The sequence below is a fragment of the Apteryx rowi genome, unplaced genomic scaffold (assembly GCF_003343035.1).
Source record: "Apteryx rowi isolate R43461 unplaced genomic scaffold, aptRow1 scaffold_369, whole genome shotgun sequence".
In the NCBI taxonomy this organism is placed as follows: domain Eukaryota; kingdom Metazoa; phylum Chordata; class Aves; order Apterygiformes; family Apterygidae; genus Apteryx; species Apteryx rowi.
The window spans coordinates 166869-183486 of NW_020450185.1; the positions used below are offsets into that span (position 1 = coordinate 166869).

General features: G+C 43.4%; 1 protein-coding gene across 7 annotated transcripts in view; it reads right to left on the reverse strand.

The window, feature by feature from the left end:
* The window catches only part of MICU1 (mitochondrial calcium uptake 1), a 132760-nt gene that overhangs the window by 82005 nt on the left and 34137 nt on the right, over window positions 1-16618 (reverse strand). For all 7 annotated transcript variants that reach the window (XR_003254803.1, XM_026073467.1, XM_026073463.1 and 4 more), the window contains 2 exons: window positions 13035-13221; window positions 6201-6363 (listed from right to left, as the gene is read on the reverse strand). Coding sequence is in view for 6 of the 7 variants with exons in the window: in XM_026073467.1 (XP_025929252.1) it covers window positions 6201-6363; window positions 13035-13221 (350 nt within the window). In the remaining variant the exon portion in view is untranslated. The remainder of the gene's footprint in view (window positions 1-6200; window positions 6364-13034; window positions 13222-16618) is intronic.

Consider the following 16618-nt stretch of genomic DNA (forward strand, 5'->3'; position numbering starts at 1 on the left):
ATCTTGAGGGGAAAAAAATAAAATAAAATCAAGCTTCCAAAGAAGTGACAATTTAAGACAACCGAGTTCCCTGAACTACCACCAGCTCTGCATCCATGTGAAAGCCACTGTAATGCACATGGGTGTTCCCTGCATCACTGGTCATCCTCACTGCCCTCTTCCCTCGAAGGCCAGGAGCAAGGGTTTATACCCATAAGAGGTGGTATAAGTCCACTGGTGTTGCTTCTCTTGCTGGTAGCCCTTACATAGTCTTCAGCTGAAACCCCCAGGCTGAGCCTTTGAAATCCTACACCACAGTCTGAGGGGGGGTGTCTCCCTCCAAAAGGGCTACTTTAACCACAATAGTGTTTTATTATTCTCACATCAGCCAGCTCATACAGTAACTATGCTTACTATGAAGATTTCAAGACAGTCTCCAATTTGTTCTGCATAACAGCTGAAGTATTTGATGAGAAATGGACACTGTCACAAATGAGAAGAAAAATAAATTGATGCAAAATGTTGAATGCCTCTCTGAAACTTCCCTTGATTTCCAGCTTCAGCTCAGGAGCTGCTTTCCAAGTTGTCGGCCAGCCCTTGGGTTGCTAACAAATTCCAGCAAGCATTCTCCGAACAAATGATAGTTAAATGAACCCTTTTTGGGTCCTAATCTATCCTCCTCATTTGGAGAGTTACCTTCCCCTCTCGCTCGCAAACCATGTTCTTCCCCTGAAGACCTCTCCAACAGATGTATTTGGGGAAGAACGCAGAAAGTCTCTGTCACCAGGAGGAATTTCCTACATAGGTAAAATAGATTGTCAGTAGCAAACTGGAATGCAAGTTCTGTATCTCTGGTTTCCTTCTAGGTCCTAAATATCCCAGCTGAACACTTTGTGTAAATTTAGGGATTTGCACAAATCCCATTGCATAAATCCAGGGAGTTCTTCTCCTTGCCCACAGAGACTGGACTGGCGTTTGCTTGTCACACCTCAGGACTGCCAGTTTCATGGAAGATCAGATCCATATTTTATAAGCCTAACCCAAAATAACAAACATTACTCRTTGCAGTAATTCAGAAGCCAGCTTGTGTTCAGCTGCTCACCAAGTCCACATGTGAAAAATGAACCATTTAGAAATCTGGAATTAAGCTATCAGGTGGGCATAATGCCTTTCCCCTCACTCCCCCCACAATTTTAGAGGCTTTCTTCCAGTTATGGGATCACAGCTAACAGACATCCCCTCAAATGTCCACACCAGTGTGCTAGGAAGCCCAAGAGTTTTGCGAAATGGCAAACAATCAATTGTAGGTCGTATAAATCCAACACTGGGTATTTTATAGTATGGCCCCACTTACTCTAAACAGTGATACTAGGCTGATTAGTGCCTAAAAAGCTGGTGCGTGAAGCTGAAACCTCTTTTCTTATATATATATATATATATATATATACACACACATACATACATACACTTTGTTACCTAAAACTACCTACTGTTCACAGATTCCACTGGAAAGGAACACGTATACCAGGGTTGCCAATCTGCCCTCAGACATGGTCCTTTCAGTCAAGTACTTTGAAAGGATCGAGTCACAAGATGTCAGCTTCGTTTTTGACAGCTCCTCTCCACAGCCACTGTCCTGTGCACAGAGGTTGCGGGGGGCACAGCTGCTGCTTTTGGCAAAGCTTCAACAGCACATTCATGGTTTCTGCAGGAAAAAAAAAAAAAAAAAGAACCTTTCCAGGACATTTGAGACCCCAGATTTTTGAACCACTGCAGATTGTGGCAGGTCTTGAAAAGAGTGTCATGTAGCAGGAGGTGGGGTTAACCCTGGATGTAAGCAGAGATGAAAGAGCAGAACTGTTCCAAATACATCTCTATTTGTTATAGGGTGCGGTCATGAGGTATGAAGTCTTTTTCTTCTTTTAATCCTTATTACAAAAACAAATAAAACCTCTTGCTTAGTAGGCCACATCTCCTTTTTACTCCAGGATATCCAAAAAATTTTGCTTCCTATGCGTTTTTTATCGATACAGAATGGAAACAGAGACACTCGAAGAAACTCAGTGAACCAGGACTATGGAAAGGAAGCAGGACTGGGAAGGCAGAATGCCTGCTCAGACCATCACCAGGCAGATCTAAGCCATAAGAAATTTTCATACCTGTTAACAAATATATGACTATTGAAAATACACCAGCAATGGCCTTGGGGGAGGAGGAAAAAGAAAAAACCAAAACCCAACAACCCACGAACCAGTTACAGCTCCTCTGATATGTCACAGCCTCAACTTTTTCAGCAGGTGTCCATGATGCCTTTGAAAAAACACAAAATCTAAAATAGGGTTTTTCAAACCCTTAGCCTCCACCTCGGACTACCTGATCTAGTATTTTCTGTGGTTCTTGAGATGGGGTTGACTCAAGCAAACGCTAGGGATGAACAAACCACCCCGGCTCACGTAGCCTCGTACAAGAGGCGGTGGGAGGAGAAACGACACAAGGCTGCAGGGAGCAGATAGCACTGCCCACGCTTCTGATGGCGCCTGGACTTTCCAGCTAGCACATAAACACTTTTTTTAAAGAAGCTTCCAAGTTTAACTGTATTCTCCTTTGGCTTATTCCGACAGATACACCCAAGTTGAGCAAGTGTGTGTCAGCTGAAGCACTCCTTGCCCGCTTGTTTGTACGCAAAGGGGAAGTCAGGGCTAYGGCAGAAAGTTTTACTGAAGTATTAAGAGAAAGCAACCTGCAAAAGCTAATGAATTGGCATTCATTCTCCTCAAACTAGCAGAACACAAGAGTCTAAAAATAAATTGGTATTTTACTGACAGTAAATCAAGCCTTCATTCTCCTATAWAATCTATAAAAATTAATCAGGCATAAAATACTTCATGGTAGATTAGCAAGTTAAAAAATARGGGACTCTGACACCTTGTTACTCCATATTATTTTATATTCTGCAGTATTTTGCTCTCCATAAAACAGCACAAACATTAGAAGTTACTGAAATCTCCACATGGCACCTCTAGCACAGGCAGGCTCCCATGCCCTCCTCAGATCTTGGATTGCTCACGGGAGGGTTTCAAAATTGTGCAAATCAGACAAAAAGGGAATTGATGTTTGAGTCCACTGYAGGAAAACACGGCAGCCTCTGGCTTTCAGAGAGGGGCCAGTCACGCACAGAAACCACACGCTGTATCTAATGGTCCTGGCAGTGTTTGAGTCCCTTTWTCTGCAAGCTAGTTAGCTTTAGGCCAAGAGAGCCAGATGTCACACAGCAACACCTCCCAGCAGCACAGGCACAGCAAGTGCCCAGCAAAGGCCCCTTCAGATGTCTCCCCCTCAGAGGATTTTTGAGGACGGGCTCCTCGTTTCGTTTTCTTGGAAAAGAAAGAGTTTATACACACCAAAACCATTTAGGAAACCTGCAGAAACGTGAAGCAGATGGAGACAATTGAGGGATTTGCACAAAAAAGCATATTACCGCCCAGCCAGAGTATTAATCTAGGCGTGCCCTGCGATGATCTCCCTATGATCCTTGCAATTTAGGCAAAACACCACATGGCAGGGCAGGACRACTTTAGTTCGCAGGCTGTCCACCAGAATCGCTTTGTGGCACAAACCTGCCACCAACCACTACCCATTAACATCTTTGGGATCGATGCCACTGAAGAAAGAAACCCGTGGCAACTAAGTTCGACGCTACCCGATTTAGCTCGTGTGACTATGGCGGGGTTACGCCACTGCCTCGAGGTGGTTTCCGAGGCGGGTTAGGGCTGCGGTGACGCAGGGGCCGGGCATGTGGCAGCCGGCGCACCCTCCACTGCCGCATACCTGAGCCGTGACAGCACGAGAAAGCGGCCCGAYGCTTCCCTGCCAAGTGCAAACAACCAAAGCTCGGGGAACGGGCAGGGACAGCATGGGCAACTGCCCACCTACGTCAGCAGAACGGACCGGACACAGGACTGGATCTAGATTGTCATCAGGGAGTAAAAACAACAACATGAAGGTGAAATATAAAAATAAACCAGCCAGCAGGTAGCAGACTTGGTCATGCTCCAGCTTCTGGTTTTAAATTCACCCATATCTCCTTTATTACTACCAGTTTTTAAAACGTTTGGGAACAAGGTTGTGGGTGGTATGGCTTTACTATAGTATTAAGTGTTTTACTCTTCTAATCCTCATTATCTATTTAAAAAAATCATTTACCATGACTGTCACGACCTACAGCACTCCTACGAAACAGGATCTACCATGCTGAGTGTAAGCAAACTCACGCCAGTGATGTTGGTTGGTTTGAGACTTTATCTTGGCAAGACACAAGGGTGCCTGCACTAGCTGCTTTGCCTGCTGGGGGGAAGCCAAGGCCACATTTCCACGTGGTGCCGCTTTTTGAGCRTACCTGTTATTTTCGTCACCCACAGGCTGCCTCATGCCACTGGCTTGCAGCCTTTGAAGGCATTTAAAGGTCTGGCCACACAGGCTTCTCGGGGCTGTTTAAGGTGCTCATCCAGCCAGAATAATAATAGTTAAATAGAAAGTTAGCGGCTTATAAGATTGACACACTATTACCCATTATTCCTTTTCACTTATCTCCAAAGTACACATTTTTCTTTATACTCCTCCACATATTATCTATGCACGCATTAAGTGTACCGAGCACTTATACTGCACAGAAGTAGAAGAAACAATCAGATGTCTTACAGTTAAGGATAGGACATAGTTGTTATTTTTAAGCAGGCTGACAAAAAGTAACTTGCACAGGAAGACAAACTCGACCAGGTGCTACTGCTTTTCAAAATACTAATTCAAGGCGCCTTAGATATTTAAGATAAAAAATTTAACATACAATTTCAGCACCTACAACCATTATCTTCTGCTTGTTGCTCAAACTATTCCAGCACTGAAGATGAGAACATGTAATTCATATAAAAAGCCAGAGCTATTTTCAGGACTTGATAGAAAACCTTCATTTTGATTCACAAGCATGCTTTAGCACTAACGACAGGATTATTTTTTTCTTCCCCCTGTATATACTTCATATTGTTGTTTAAGTACAAGTATACATGGTATTTATTTAGCAGCTGTCAAATAGAACATCAAAACAGTTTCACAGTTTATACATAAACCCCACTCTGAAAAAAGGTAACACTTGGGGGCTGAGGTTCTTCATCAATGCTTGAAGAGAGGAGTTTTAATTTGACAGAAATCTGTTTCATTCTTTGAGATACATTGCGAGAGACTACAAAACCCAATTTCCCCACATCTCACCCCAGATAAGAATCTCCTCCAAACCAGAACACACACAAAATCTTCCTGCCAACCTCCTCCCAAATGCTCAGGATGCAGCTTTCCAGACCAGAGAAGTCAGTAACCGCTCTCCGGTCTGCTGTCTGCCTCCCTGCAGAGGCACCAAAATGGCCATGTTTCATACCAAACCTCGGGGGATTTGCAGCAGCCAGCGAGGCGAGTCCTGGACTGGCCAGCTGCATCACAGCTCAGACCCGCCACGCAGATGGGGCTGCCAGGAGCCCTTTATTTCAAAGGTCTTCCTTGCCAACGTATCCACCTTTTATAGGTTTATGACAGTTATTAAAATGCTTCAATTTAAAGTAATCTTTCAATAGCAAATATGCAAGGAAGTCATCTGTCTTGCTTTTCAAGGGCTTGCAACCGAAGAGATCTAGTATGATGGAATAGCACTTCACTGCACCATGGGAGGGTTCGGGTATGCTGTTAATTTTGGTTTGGGGGCATGCAGATAGAATAGATAGCTTCCAGGGGTGCTTCCTAGCCCTAACAATCCTGGATTCAAAACTCCCAAGAAGTTAGCGCTGACTGTACTGCAATCAACACTTGGGGGTATGACTTACAGCCACTATTTGGCAGCACTGCACTGCTGTGAGTCAACTGGTTACAAACCGGCCTGGACATGCTGCAGGCTCCTGTCGGAGAGACAAGCGCGGCTCCTGCTCAGCCACATTAGCGGCTCTCTGCCCTGTGGCACTCCGTTATCCTTTGTATATTGTCACRCTGCTATAAAGCCTGGCTTGAGACCACCATCCATTTTCACCACCGGAGTACCCCAGGTGCTAAGCGGCTAGCAAGCCCCCCTTTTCTGCTCAGCACTGTACCTGCTTGCAAAGACCAAACAAGCAGAGACTGTATTTTTCTTCTCATTTGCTGCATTATTTTCTCCAATTACTACACACACACACACCACTTACTTTCTGGTTGTTTTTCATTAGGTGTTATCGATCTCACAAAATCCTGTGGCGTCATAAAAACCTCTGATTCACCGTGCTCATTTATTACTTTCAAAGTTGCAAAGTATCTGAAGATTTTGTCTGGTGTGGAGTAGGCTCTGATCCTGTTCTCATATTCCATCACCTGGAAATAAAATTTAACCAATATTAGATATCTAGAGTTTCTCCCCCCACACCTAACYTGGGAGCTGTAGCTAGTCCCATGAAGGTTTTGCCACATTACAGCCAAGCTGTACATGCAACAGCAGCACAACACTCACGAGAGGCAATGCTGAAAGCATCAGAAGTCCCATTTATCCTGTAAAACTGGAAGTATCGGCTCCTGATGTCATGGGATTAAGAACAAACACTAAGATTCTTTATTATTGATAAGTTTCTACTCTTCGTGATGGCAGAGAAGGGGGGGGAGAACAAAACTCCTGAAGACCCTTTTAAACATGAATCCTAAAAAGTGCTATCATCGGATCTGTAAATCTAAAACATTTCAACATTTTTAAACCAAATTCACAATGTTGAACAGTCTGGGTCATGATTAATAAATGAATTAAGAGAACATAAACTATCTTGGAGAGCTGGGAAGGAACTTCACTTTTGGGCTGAAGCTTGGAAAAAATTACCTAGAGCCACAGCTGGTCACTCAGTCCATCCAGCCTCACTTTTTCTTCTTTTCCATCACATTTTTGCAAAATTCTGCCAGCGTTCTACACTCASTCCTCTTCTCCACACCAATTTGCCATTTGCTAACTCTGCCAGCAGAGATGATTTTGTACCTAGAACTATTTTCCCCAAAACAGACATCTGGGGTTCATTAAACAGTGGAAAGCTTTAAAAAACAAAAATCACAATATGAGACCACAAAAGGGGGAAAAAAGGTACAAAATTAGACCTACACTTAGTTATGTATTAGAGCAGGAGTCTTTCCTCATTAATTTTTATTTCTACATTATCACACACAATGTTTAATAGTCCATAATGTACTCAAAACCTTCAGTACTACTGGCCAAGAGCCACATTAAAAAAAAAAAAATGTTCTGCTGGGAGAGGAGCAGGCAAGATCAAGGATACTGCCAARGCATCTGTAGATCATTTATGTCTTTGGTCCTGCTTCAGCCTTGTCCTTTAACTTGAACAACTTCTCCACCCCGATATTTATCAGAAACAAAACAACCTCTCTAAGTCTTCGCTTTCCTAGGATAAAGCAAGCTTGTTCCCACCCGGAACATGGGTCAGTAAAACAACTAGGGAAAACCAAGCCCCTCTCCTCTGTTCTTGTTCCAGTTCAGCTTTCCAGCTGGTGGCAAACAGTAGATAAGCAACATTTGGCAGGAGGTCCCACCCCGATGCGAGCAGTGGTACTGATATGGCGTTGTCGTTACTGGAAGTAGTCTTCCCGATACATCTTAGCATCACCATAGCTGTTTCACAACTAAGCACATCAGGAACACAGAGATACCCTTGCAGCAACCAATACATTCAGCTGCCTCTCTGCTTCAGCCRCCTGCCAATTTTTGCTACTAGTCCCTTTCGTCACCAGCCTTTGCCCTTAGAGCCAGACTTCATCCTGTTTCTATTGCTTCAGTCCAGACAGTCCTCTAAAGATATGGGCACTGGATCAAGAGCGGTTGTTTCACTGCAAAATTACAAGTTGCTGCAGCTTAGCTGATGGATGGTAAGTGGCAACATACYCCTTCGTAGCTCTTCCCAACTGCAAAGCTGCTCATGACTTCGTTTAAAGCATCCGCCAGGCTGGTGGTAACTCGTGTACAACCAGAGTATCAAAGCCAGGACTGGAAGCAAGAGCAGACACTGCAGCGCACAACCAGTAACTCTCCCCATCCCTAACACCCCTTTCAACATAGCCTGCTTTAGTGTTCCTTTCTAGCTGAAACGCTCATCTGTCAGACTTTTCATAATAATCCTGATTTTCCAAGCTTGAGGAATGATTTCTTGCAGGGCACTATCAAATGCTTTGCTTCAGCTCAGGTAGATTATAGGTAAGTTGCACCACTTTTACTCAACCACTCAGCAGCTGCACCAGAGATGTTAGCCTGACATTTCTGCCAGTAAAACCATGTTGCATTTCATCCCAATCAACTTGGCATCTGTGACTGATCTTCTCTCTATCTCCAATTTAAGACCTTGCTAAGATGCTGCTGAGGGGCCTGTTGCTGTCTGGCACTTTTCCTCTTCTCATTTCTGGAATATGGGTATTGCAGTTAGTCCTCTTCAACTAGAGGTACAAAGCCCAGACAGCTTCACCGAGACTCCTCCTTACTGGAGCACTCACTTCCCTGCCATTTCTTTCTTACCTCGAGCTTGACATAATCCAGGCCCCTGCCTAACTGATGTTAAGCAGTCTACCTTTTGCTTTGACTGTCGACACAGCAAGTTTCCAACAGCCCTTCTCTAGACGCTCTCTGCACCCTCAAGCCCACCACAATCGTTACCAGCAACAGAAGCAAAGCGTCTATTTACCACGTGGGCCTTCCCTAGGTCATTTGCCACCTCCTGCCTTCTGCCCAAGCATACTGCAAAATGAAAAACTCCCTCGGATCTATGCCGGGCACTCATGAAGATACAGCTATGAATACATAGCTCTAGAACGGAGAGGGGCAATTTGGCTTCCAAAGAACGTGACGCAGCTCGCAGAAGCCTAACAAAGTCACAGGCTAAAACAGTGTCTCCTGCCTCTGCCAGCAGCACAGCTACTGTGCACAGCAGGTCTGCAAACACCCGAGGTTTGCCCCCACAGCCTGTGGTTTTGTAAGAAATCTAAGAGTAGTTTCAGGTTTCCCTTCCTCCAACAAAAGAAGTTAAATCCTCTTTTTACAAAGGCATTTAAGAGCGCAGTAGGTGGAGAGCTGACAATTTCATCTTGCATCAGGCCACCGAGTAGCATCAGACATCAAAGCAGGAAATGAAGCGTTTTTAGCAACGATCTTAATTTGTCATAAAGTTTGCCGTGTTCGTCAAAAATAGAACTAAACTAGCCTAGCAACTCCATGAACACTCAAAACAGTCTCTGAACCCATTCAGGTATAAGGAATGGGTGTTGCCTGTTAAGTGATTTGAGTTTCAGATTCTGAAGTGAACATGATAAAGCAGCAATACAGCTGCTCAAAGCTTTGTGGGAGGCAACTGCTCATTTTTATTATTTGCATTCAAGTTCCAGCAATTAGCAGTTATACACACACCAAAGGACAAACACATGCCTAAAAAAATTGAGAAATGACAGTCCCGAATAACTCAAAACCTAGACCAAAGGGCAGAATCTTAAAAAAGGTTTATTTAGTACCCAGTAGGCTGTCCTCACCACAAATTAATCACACTTCCTCAAACTTTCCAATAAATCAATGAGCAAACACAGCAATATATTTTCTTCTTTTGCTCACAGCTCAACTCACAACTACCTCAATTTTGCTAACATGATCTCGTCAACTGACACACAAATATGCTACAGCCCTTCCCTCTTAAAGACTGAATCGAGCACAAAGCCAAATCAAGGAAGGAATGGGTGAGGCACCACAAGCGCGAGCCGTTCATTTATTCAAGACGGGCGGCTAAACAGGAAATAGGCAATAATATGGGTGTCCTGATCTCGCCCTACAGACAGGTCCTTCCCCATGTAGACATGAAAGGTCACTTGTTCCAATTCTATCAGTGCAGGGGGAGTGGGTGTGCGCACTCATGCACGTGTGTACACGTAGGGAGGGCTTTTGTAAGGTTTTTCCACTATTTCTAAACAATCTCAGAATAAAAAAAAAAAAAAGAAAAAACAGCCTAGACAATTCTCCTCTCCCACAACATGCTCCCCTCTTGCCTAAGAAATGCTCCGGAACACTTTCCTGGGAGCGTGCACCCACACAGCTGCTTTCCCCCAATAAGCACCAGTGCTCTGTGCAGTGGAGGCCAGTCAGAAATTCTCACCCAGCTGCAGAAAGCTGCAGCTTAGTGTAATCTGGGCCTCCCAGAAAGATACTGTTCGACCAAAAGGGAAAAGCTACTTCTGACATGTATTAATGCAAGTATTTATTGGAGAAGAAAGACCAGCAAGTAATCCCTATTGCTCTACACGACTGAAGCTTCAGTTGAGATAGTCATGTCCATGGAGTCAAGTCCATGCTAAGCCTCAGGTTAAAAGTAGGGGAAAAAAATAAAATAAAAATCCTATGCATGCATGAAAATGAAGCCCTAAAATAACACCTCAATGCACTTCCAGAGCATCACCAGGGCCTCCCTGATGGCAAAACAGAACAGGACCTCTAGCACTCTGGCTTCACTGCACACCCTGGGCATACTAACAGGGTAGATAAATTAGTATTCATTTTCATTAGGTTTCCTACTGTAATGCAGACTGAAATGAAGTCTCAGCACAATTAACACTCATAACACAACATACCTGCCAGGTCCTAACGACCATTGCAAATAGATCTCGTTAAAGCAGCCCAAGTTCTTTCAGCAAATTAATTGACACGTCAGCCCACTCGCAGCATGCATTACCAATCATTAACCTTCAAACTATAAAAGCACTTGAACCTTTTCCTCTTCTGCCCTATGCAGGCAGGACCTATATATCACGTACATGACAGAGCACATGCCCTTGAACCAGCCACACATGGTGCCAGCACCAGCTCCACCAGCCACTGAATGATTTCTAGTCAACTTCCTCTCCACTGAGTCACTACCCAAAATAACACCGTCATGCTTAATTTATGATTCCACCACTCATCATCAGATTCATTAAAACCAACATTGAGATAACAAACAAGTGGCAAAATTAAGCTTAATTGAAAGCATTTTTCCTCAAGGAAAATCCCGCATCCTTTTCAATTAGTTACAGGGAGAGTTGCAAAGGGTTTTTTTTGGTTTGTTTAATATCTAGAAGTGTCGGGAATTCCCTAGCTACTACACATGACTGGTTATGGGAGCAGCGTATCCTGCAAGCACACCTGATTTCTGAGTCAGGAGCATGGATGGGGCACACCTTCCTCTGTCATCAGAGCAGGGAGCATTCACACATATCTCCTGAGGTTACTCACTAGGGCAACTGCCGATTAAACACCAAGCCCACAATGGATCTGCACAAACACAACAAACACAGAGCCTGGCATTTGAGACACTACCGGTCACAGCCTGCATTAAATGAAGCAAAAGCAACAGCGGCATGAGGTTCAGCACACTCAACAAGTACGGCAAGGAAAGAGCTCGTCTGGTTAGGCTTGTTTCCTAGCACCCAAAATAGAAGTCCTCACTTGCAAACAAATGTTCCCTGGCTTCTATAGCCAGAAGCAACCAGCCAAGTAAGACCAAAAAAAAAAGTCTTTGTACTAGCTATATCAACAAATGTTCTTTTGCTTAAAAAAAACCTAGAAGTGCGCACAAAGGTCCATCGTATCTTTGCTCTTTGCCACCTGCCTCCATCTGCTGACACTGAAAAAATAGTCTGCTTTTCTTGAGTGGTACTGGCAACAGTTGAAACTTTGCTGATGCTGTCAGAGTACCTAACACCCAATTGCCAAGAAAATTAACAGAAATGTAGCAGGCAGATTCCCTGAACAATTCCCAACATCTCAACCTAGGATCTTTCAATATGGCTTCACCGAACTGCCACCAGAATGTCACAGCAGGGAAAGTCTGTAGCTCCAAATACCACAAGACACTTGAAGTTTAAGCAAGCTGTGTCATCCAATCTAAGCCAGACCAGAACATGATTCAGCAGCTTCAAACAAAACACCTCTTTAGGTTTTATGGAAAGCTATTAAACCACTATATATGACCATCCACAATTTAACAACTAATGAGATGCAGCCTCTAGGATATGGACTTAAAGTAATTACCAAAAGCAAATCGTACAGAAAAGAAATTGTGAAGAACACATACTTCCGTTCTCCTCTTTGGCACTGCAAAGATACTAAATCAAACAGACCAATAAAACCAACATCCAGACAGGTTTGGGGAAAAAAAAAAAAAAAAGAAGTGCTGTCTGCCAACTCTCAACTACAGGTCTCTTCATCAGACCGAATCGTACATCTTATAACAACAGTGGTTACAGATAGCACCAAACTAGTCAGATAATTCTGAAGAGCCCAAAGCCCTTGAGACTATCCAGCACTGAAGGCAAGTCACAAGCTGACAATACAAATTACTCAAGCTTTCCTCCTCTTGAAAATTTGTCTGATACGAAAATTAAATCGGCATAGGCTTCGAGAGAGAAACGTGGCTAATCAAGATGAGGGAGGAAAAAAGTTGTATTCCGACAACTAATTTACATAGAAAATTAAAAAAGGGAAATAAAATAAATCAAAGTTACTCCTTTCCTACCACCCTCCCTTCTACACTTGTCCTCTACTTCTTTCTACACATGCTGCCTGTTTGTCTGTAAACATATACAAATGGATGGACTTCCACATAGATACAGGCTAGACACAAGATTGTTTTAAAACAAACTATTGAATTTATTCCCTAGTTTGCATTCATCATTCTAACAGAATTCAAGGTAAGAGTCTTGATTTCTCAGATATCCACTCTCAGACATCCAACTGGAGGTGCTAAGGGCTCTTCATTTCAGAGAATCAGTGCACTGTGCTTTCCAAAAAGCAGGTTTCTACCTAAAGAAACTCAAGGTAGCAAGCCAAGAAAGTAGATTCCCAAAATAGCAAGGCCCCTTTAGAAAATAAGGCAAGTACAGACCAAAAGCCAGACTTGGAACACGCGCTTGCATGAAGCGTTCTACAAATTTTTTCTCTTTTTCACTGCAGTGCAACTGCTGCAGCATAACATGGCAAGGTTTCATACCTTACGGTCCCTGAACCCTGAACGCTTTTTCTTCTTCCCCTCTGGCTGAGCCTCCTCATTGCCTGATGCTACAGCCTTCCTGCTGTCATTGCTGCTGCTGCTCTCCTCCTCCTCCTGGTGCTTCATCTTCTCATTTGGTTCTGTCCCTGGATCGTGTTTTACAGACGATGAGTCTTCTGCATAGGCCCTGCAACAAGCAAGAAGAAAACACCAGCTTAGAAGATTAACAGTTCTGACTGCTAAGAATGGTAAAGCTATAAAGAGAGCCACACAAGGCTCTCCACGAATGAAACGTCTGCTGCAGTTCAGTGTGAAGGACTGCAAAGCAAAAGCAAAAAAATTAGAGACCCCCCAAGGAATATTGTATGCTGCTTCCTGTTTCTTTGATCAAGTTTTTCCCACTCAAAGAAACAAACTAATAGTCACAGTGATTTTTTTTTTTTTTTTTTTACCAGTTCAAAGACATCAGGACGCATTGCTGAATGAATTATCATACCTTCTCCTAAAAGCTAGGCAGGCAAGATTCAGCTTGGGAAGCGCATACTATAGCTGCCTCTAGCTTTAAATTCTAACATCCCTCAATAAAAATATGATACTGATGGAAACGTGCTTTACTGTCAGCACTGCAGGATTCAGAAAGAATAGCCTCTCCCTCTCAGCACGACTGATTTACTTTGTCTCCAACAGGTGACAGGTTGAGTTTTATTTCTCATCTACCAGCCTCCCGTAGGTACCAGTGTTGCAGGATTTGTTCATCCACAAGCTGGAACTACTACTCTGGGCAGAGCAAAGGACCTCTTCTCCTCGCTCTTCACAGACACACAGACCTTCAGCAACCCTGTTTGTAGACTAAGACTCACTGCTCAAAACTGCTTCGTCTCCCTGCCTAGCTGCTGAATAACCAACTGTCCAAGGACTGGTTAAATAAAGAGCACACTAAGTCCATACGCCAAACACAACGCCAGGGCAGTTCCTACATTTTACCTGCAAGGCAGTTTAAGACCATACACATTGACATCAGTGAAGTTATAATCCTAAGCATATGTTAGCATGTCACAAGTAATGGCTTGAAGAAACTGAGTACTTTAAAAAGAGAAATTAAAAGATTTGGCAAACCAGCCTGTCTGAAACTTAAGCTAAGCCACCTTTACTTTGCACTGCTGGTGGATGTTTGGACTAATCACAGAGAAAAGGGCTAACACAGTCAGGGAGTGCTCATTAGTCACGAGCCTTCTGATGAAGTTTCATACTTCAGTATTTTCAGTAGCTGAGAACACAATTATTTATAACTGTTTTACTTTCATCACTGCCTTCGGGGGAAAAAAACAAAACTAAACCAAGATTTTGAAACAAGCTTTAAGCAAAAGGATATTCATATTTCATTCCATCAGTTGGCTGGAAAACACAGACACGGTGTATAAAGTTAATAAAGAAGAATCCATGTATGTCTCCCCAGCAGCACACAGCTCCGGAGCAATCTCAGCACATCATATTCCAAGAAGAAGAAGGAGGGCAGGGACTCCTTCAGTCATTTTTAAATGCTACCAAAATAAAAGGCAACTCATTCCGCCTCAACACCCACTAATTCACTAACAATTACAGTACAGGATAGATTTGGAAGGTCTTGGGAGGGCTAACAAATTCAAATCCTTCCACAGTACTGATGGGAAGGGGGGGTGGGGGGGAACCACAAACAGACACACACACAGACACCCCAAAAATCAACACTTTCCAGAATAAACTCCTGGAGACTATACTTAAGAACAGAATGAATCATGATAAAATCAAATTCACTTTTGTTCATACTGCGATAACCACTTCAGCAAGTTACAGAAAACACTTGAACAACCACCATCAAGTTGCCAAAATTGTTTTGGAAGTATTAAGGTGCATTACCCCCATGCACTACAATGGGGTTAAACAGTTCAGATTTCTCATTCACACTGGGACAGAATACAACCGCTAAACGGTGAGGATTTGTTTTAAAGACAAATACTTGGTGAACAGCAGTACTAACAAAGCTTTTTCATACAAAAATGGAGACTAACATATCAGCCTTTCCTTACAGGAAAGGTCCTTAGTGTTTATTTGCCAATATACTTTTGTAAGACTAATGGCAAAGCAGTAGCCTTAGGACTTCCACTGGACCAAACTTGGTTCGAACTGAACAGAAGCTTGAGGGTAGACAGAGCAGATCAGAAACACGGCATGTAGTTGCTTTTTCTTTAGGAACACATGTTAAAATTAACCATATTCTCACACAACTTGAGAATCTTGCTCGTTTCAGACAGGAGGCCCAAACGAAGGGCTTCTGCATCCTCCAGGAGCATCTCAAGACAGTGAAGTTCACTCCTCAGAAGAGCCAGGCAGCCGATGGCTCACTTGGAGCTGAAAGTCCAAGCTGGCACTTCTGAAGCCTTTCCTGAAAGTTTAATCAGCCCTGGCACATGCTCACAAAGTTGTAGTGAACTACAACAACAGCCAAAACCACAATAAGCTGCTGCCAGCTAAGGCTACAACACCAGTGCTGACAAGGAAAGTCCTTCTGCAGGCAGGAAACCAGTCTTAAGTATCTCTAAGAGAATCTCTTAGAGGGTCACTGAGAAACAAAAGCCATTCAAAACTGATTGCTTATCTACACAACCAAGCTGCATCATACCAAACATGTCAGAGAAGATCTGTACTGGTAAGATTTGCTCCTGTAATACTTGCCTGACAGTTAGCAAACCAGAGAAGGGACGGTTGAAACTCAAAAATCAAAAGTTTTCAGCAAATCCTATGCATTCCTTTGATCCATCAGGCTGTCAAGCTAGTGGGCTATAATGGTGCAGGAATTGGTTCTTTGAATGCAGTCTTTTTAACCTCTAGTTTATCCAGGTAATTAACGGTGCTCTATAGACCATCTTCCCACCATGCACGCAAAATGAGCTCTGAGAATAGAAGAACAGTTTGTAACCTACTTCTCAAGCAAGGTTTTAAACAGTCCCTGCTACTCCACACCTCCAGGCCACAGTACAAAAGACTTTCCCAGCCCTGAATTAACCCTTGAAGAATCTGCTCCCTATGTACACCTACTACTCTACTCATTTTGCATCCTCCACAACCAACCTCCGTTTAAATTTTTGACCTCCAACACCTGTAACTTCCATACTGTATCCACATGGAGGAGTCTTTCAATGCAGATGTCAAAAAGCAGCTGAAAGAATCCCACTCCTCCAAAAATATCTATCCTGCTGCACTGCCATAGGCAAGCAAAGACTCTCCATCTCCATCTTCCAGGAGACGGACTCCATAGCTGCAACCTTGCTCCCCTACCCTTTGCCCAAAGCTGGCACGCTGGCTGTTTAGGCAGGAATGGTGTGCCCGTTTCTACAGCTTCTACACAAACCTAGTACACAAAAGGAAAACAAAAATATAAAGAATTGGTTGGTAACGCTAAATGTCAGTCACTATCCACAGAGCAAGCCTGCCCTGGATGCTAGGTGGTGTGCTCCAACCCCTTCATTCTCCTCAGGTTTTTCTCCCCATTGAATTGAGTTCAAGGCAAAGGTAGTATTTTCCACCTACTCAGCACTCTCCTCTTT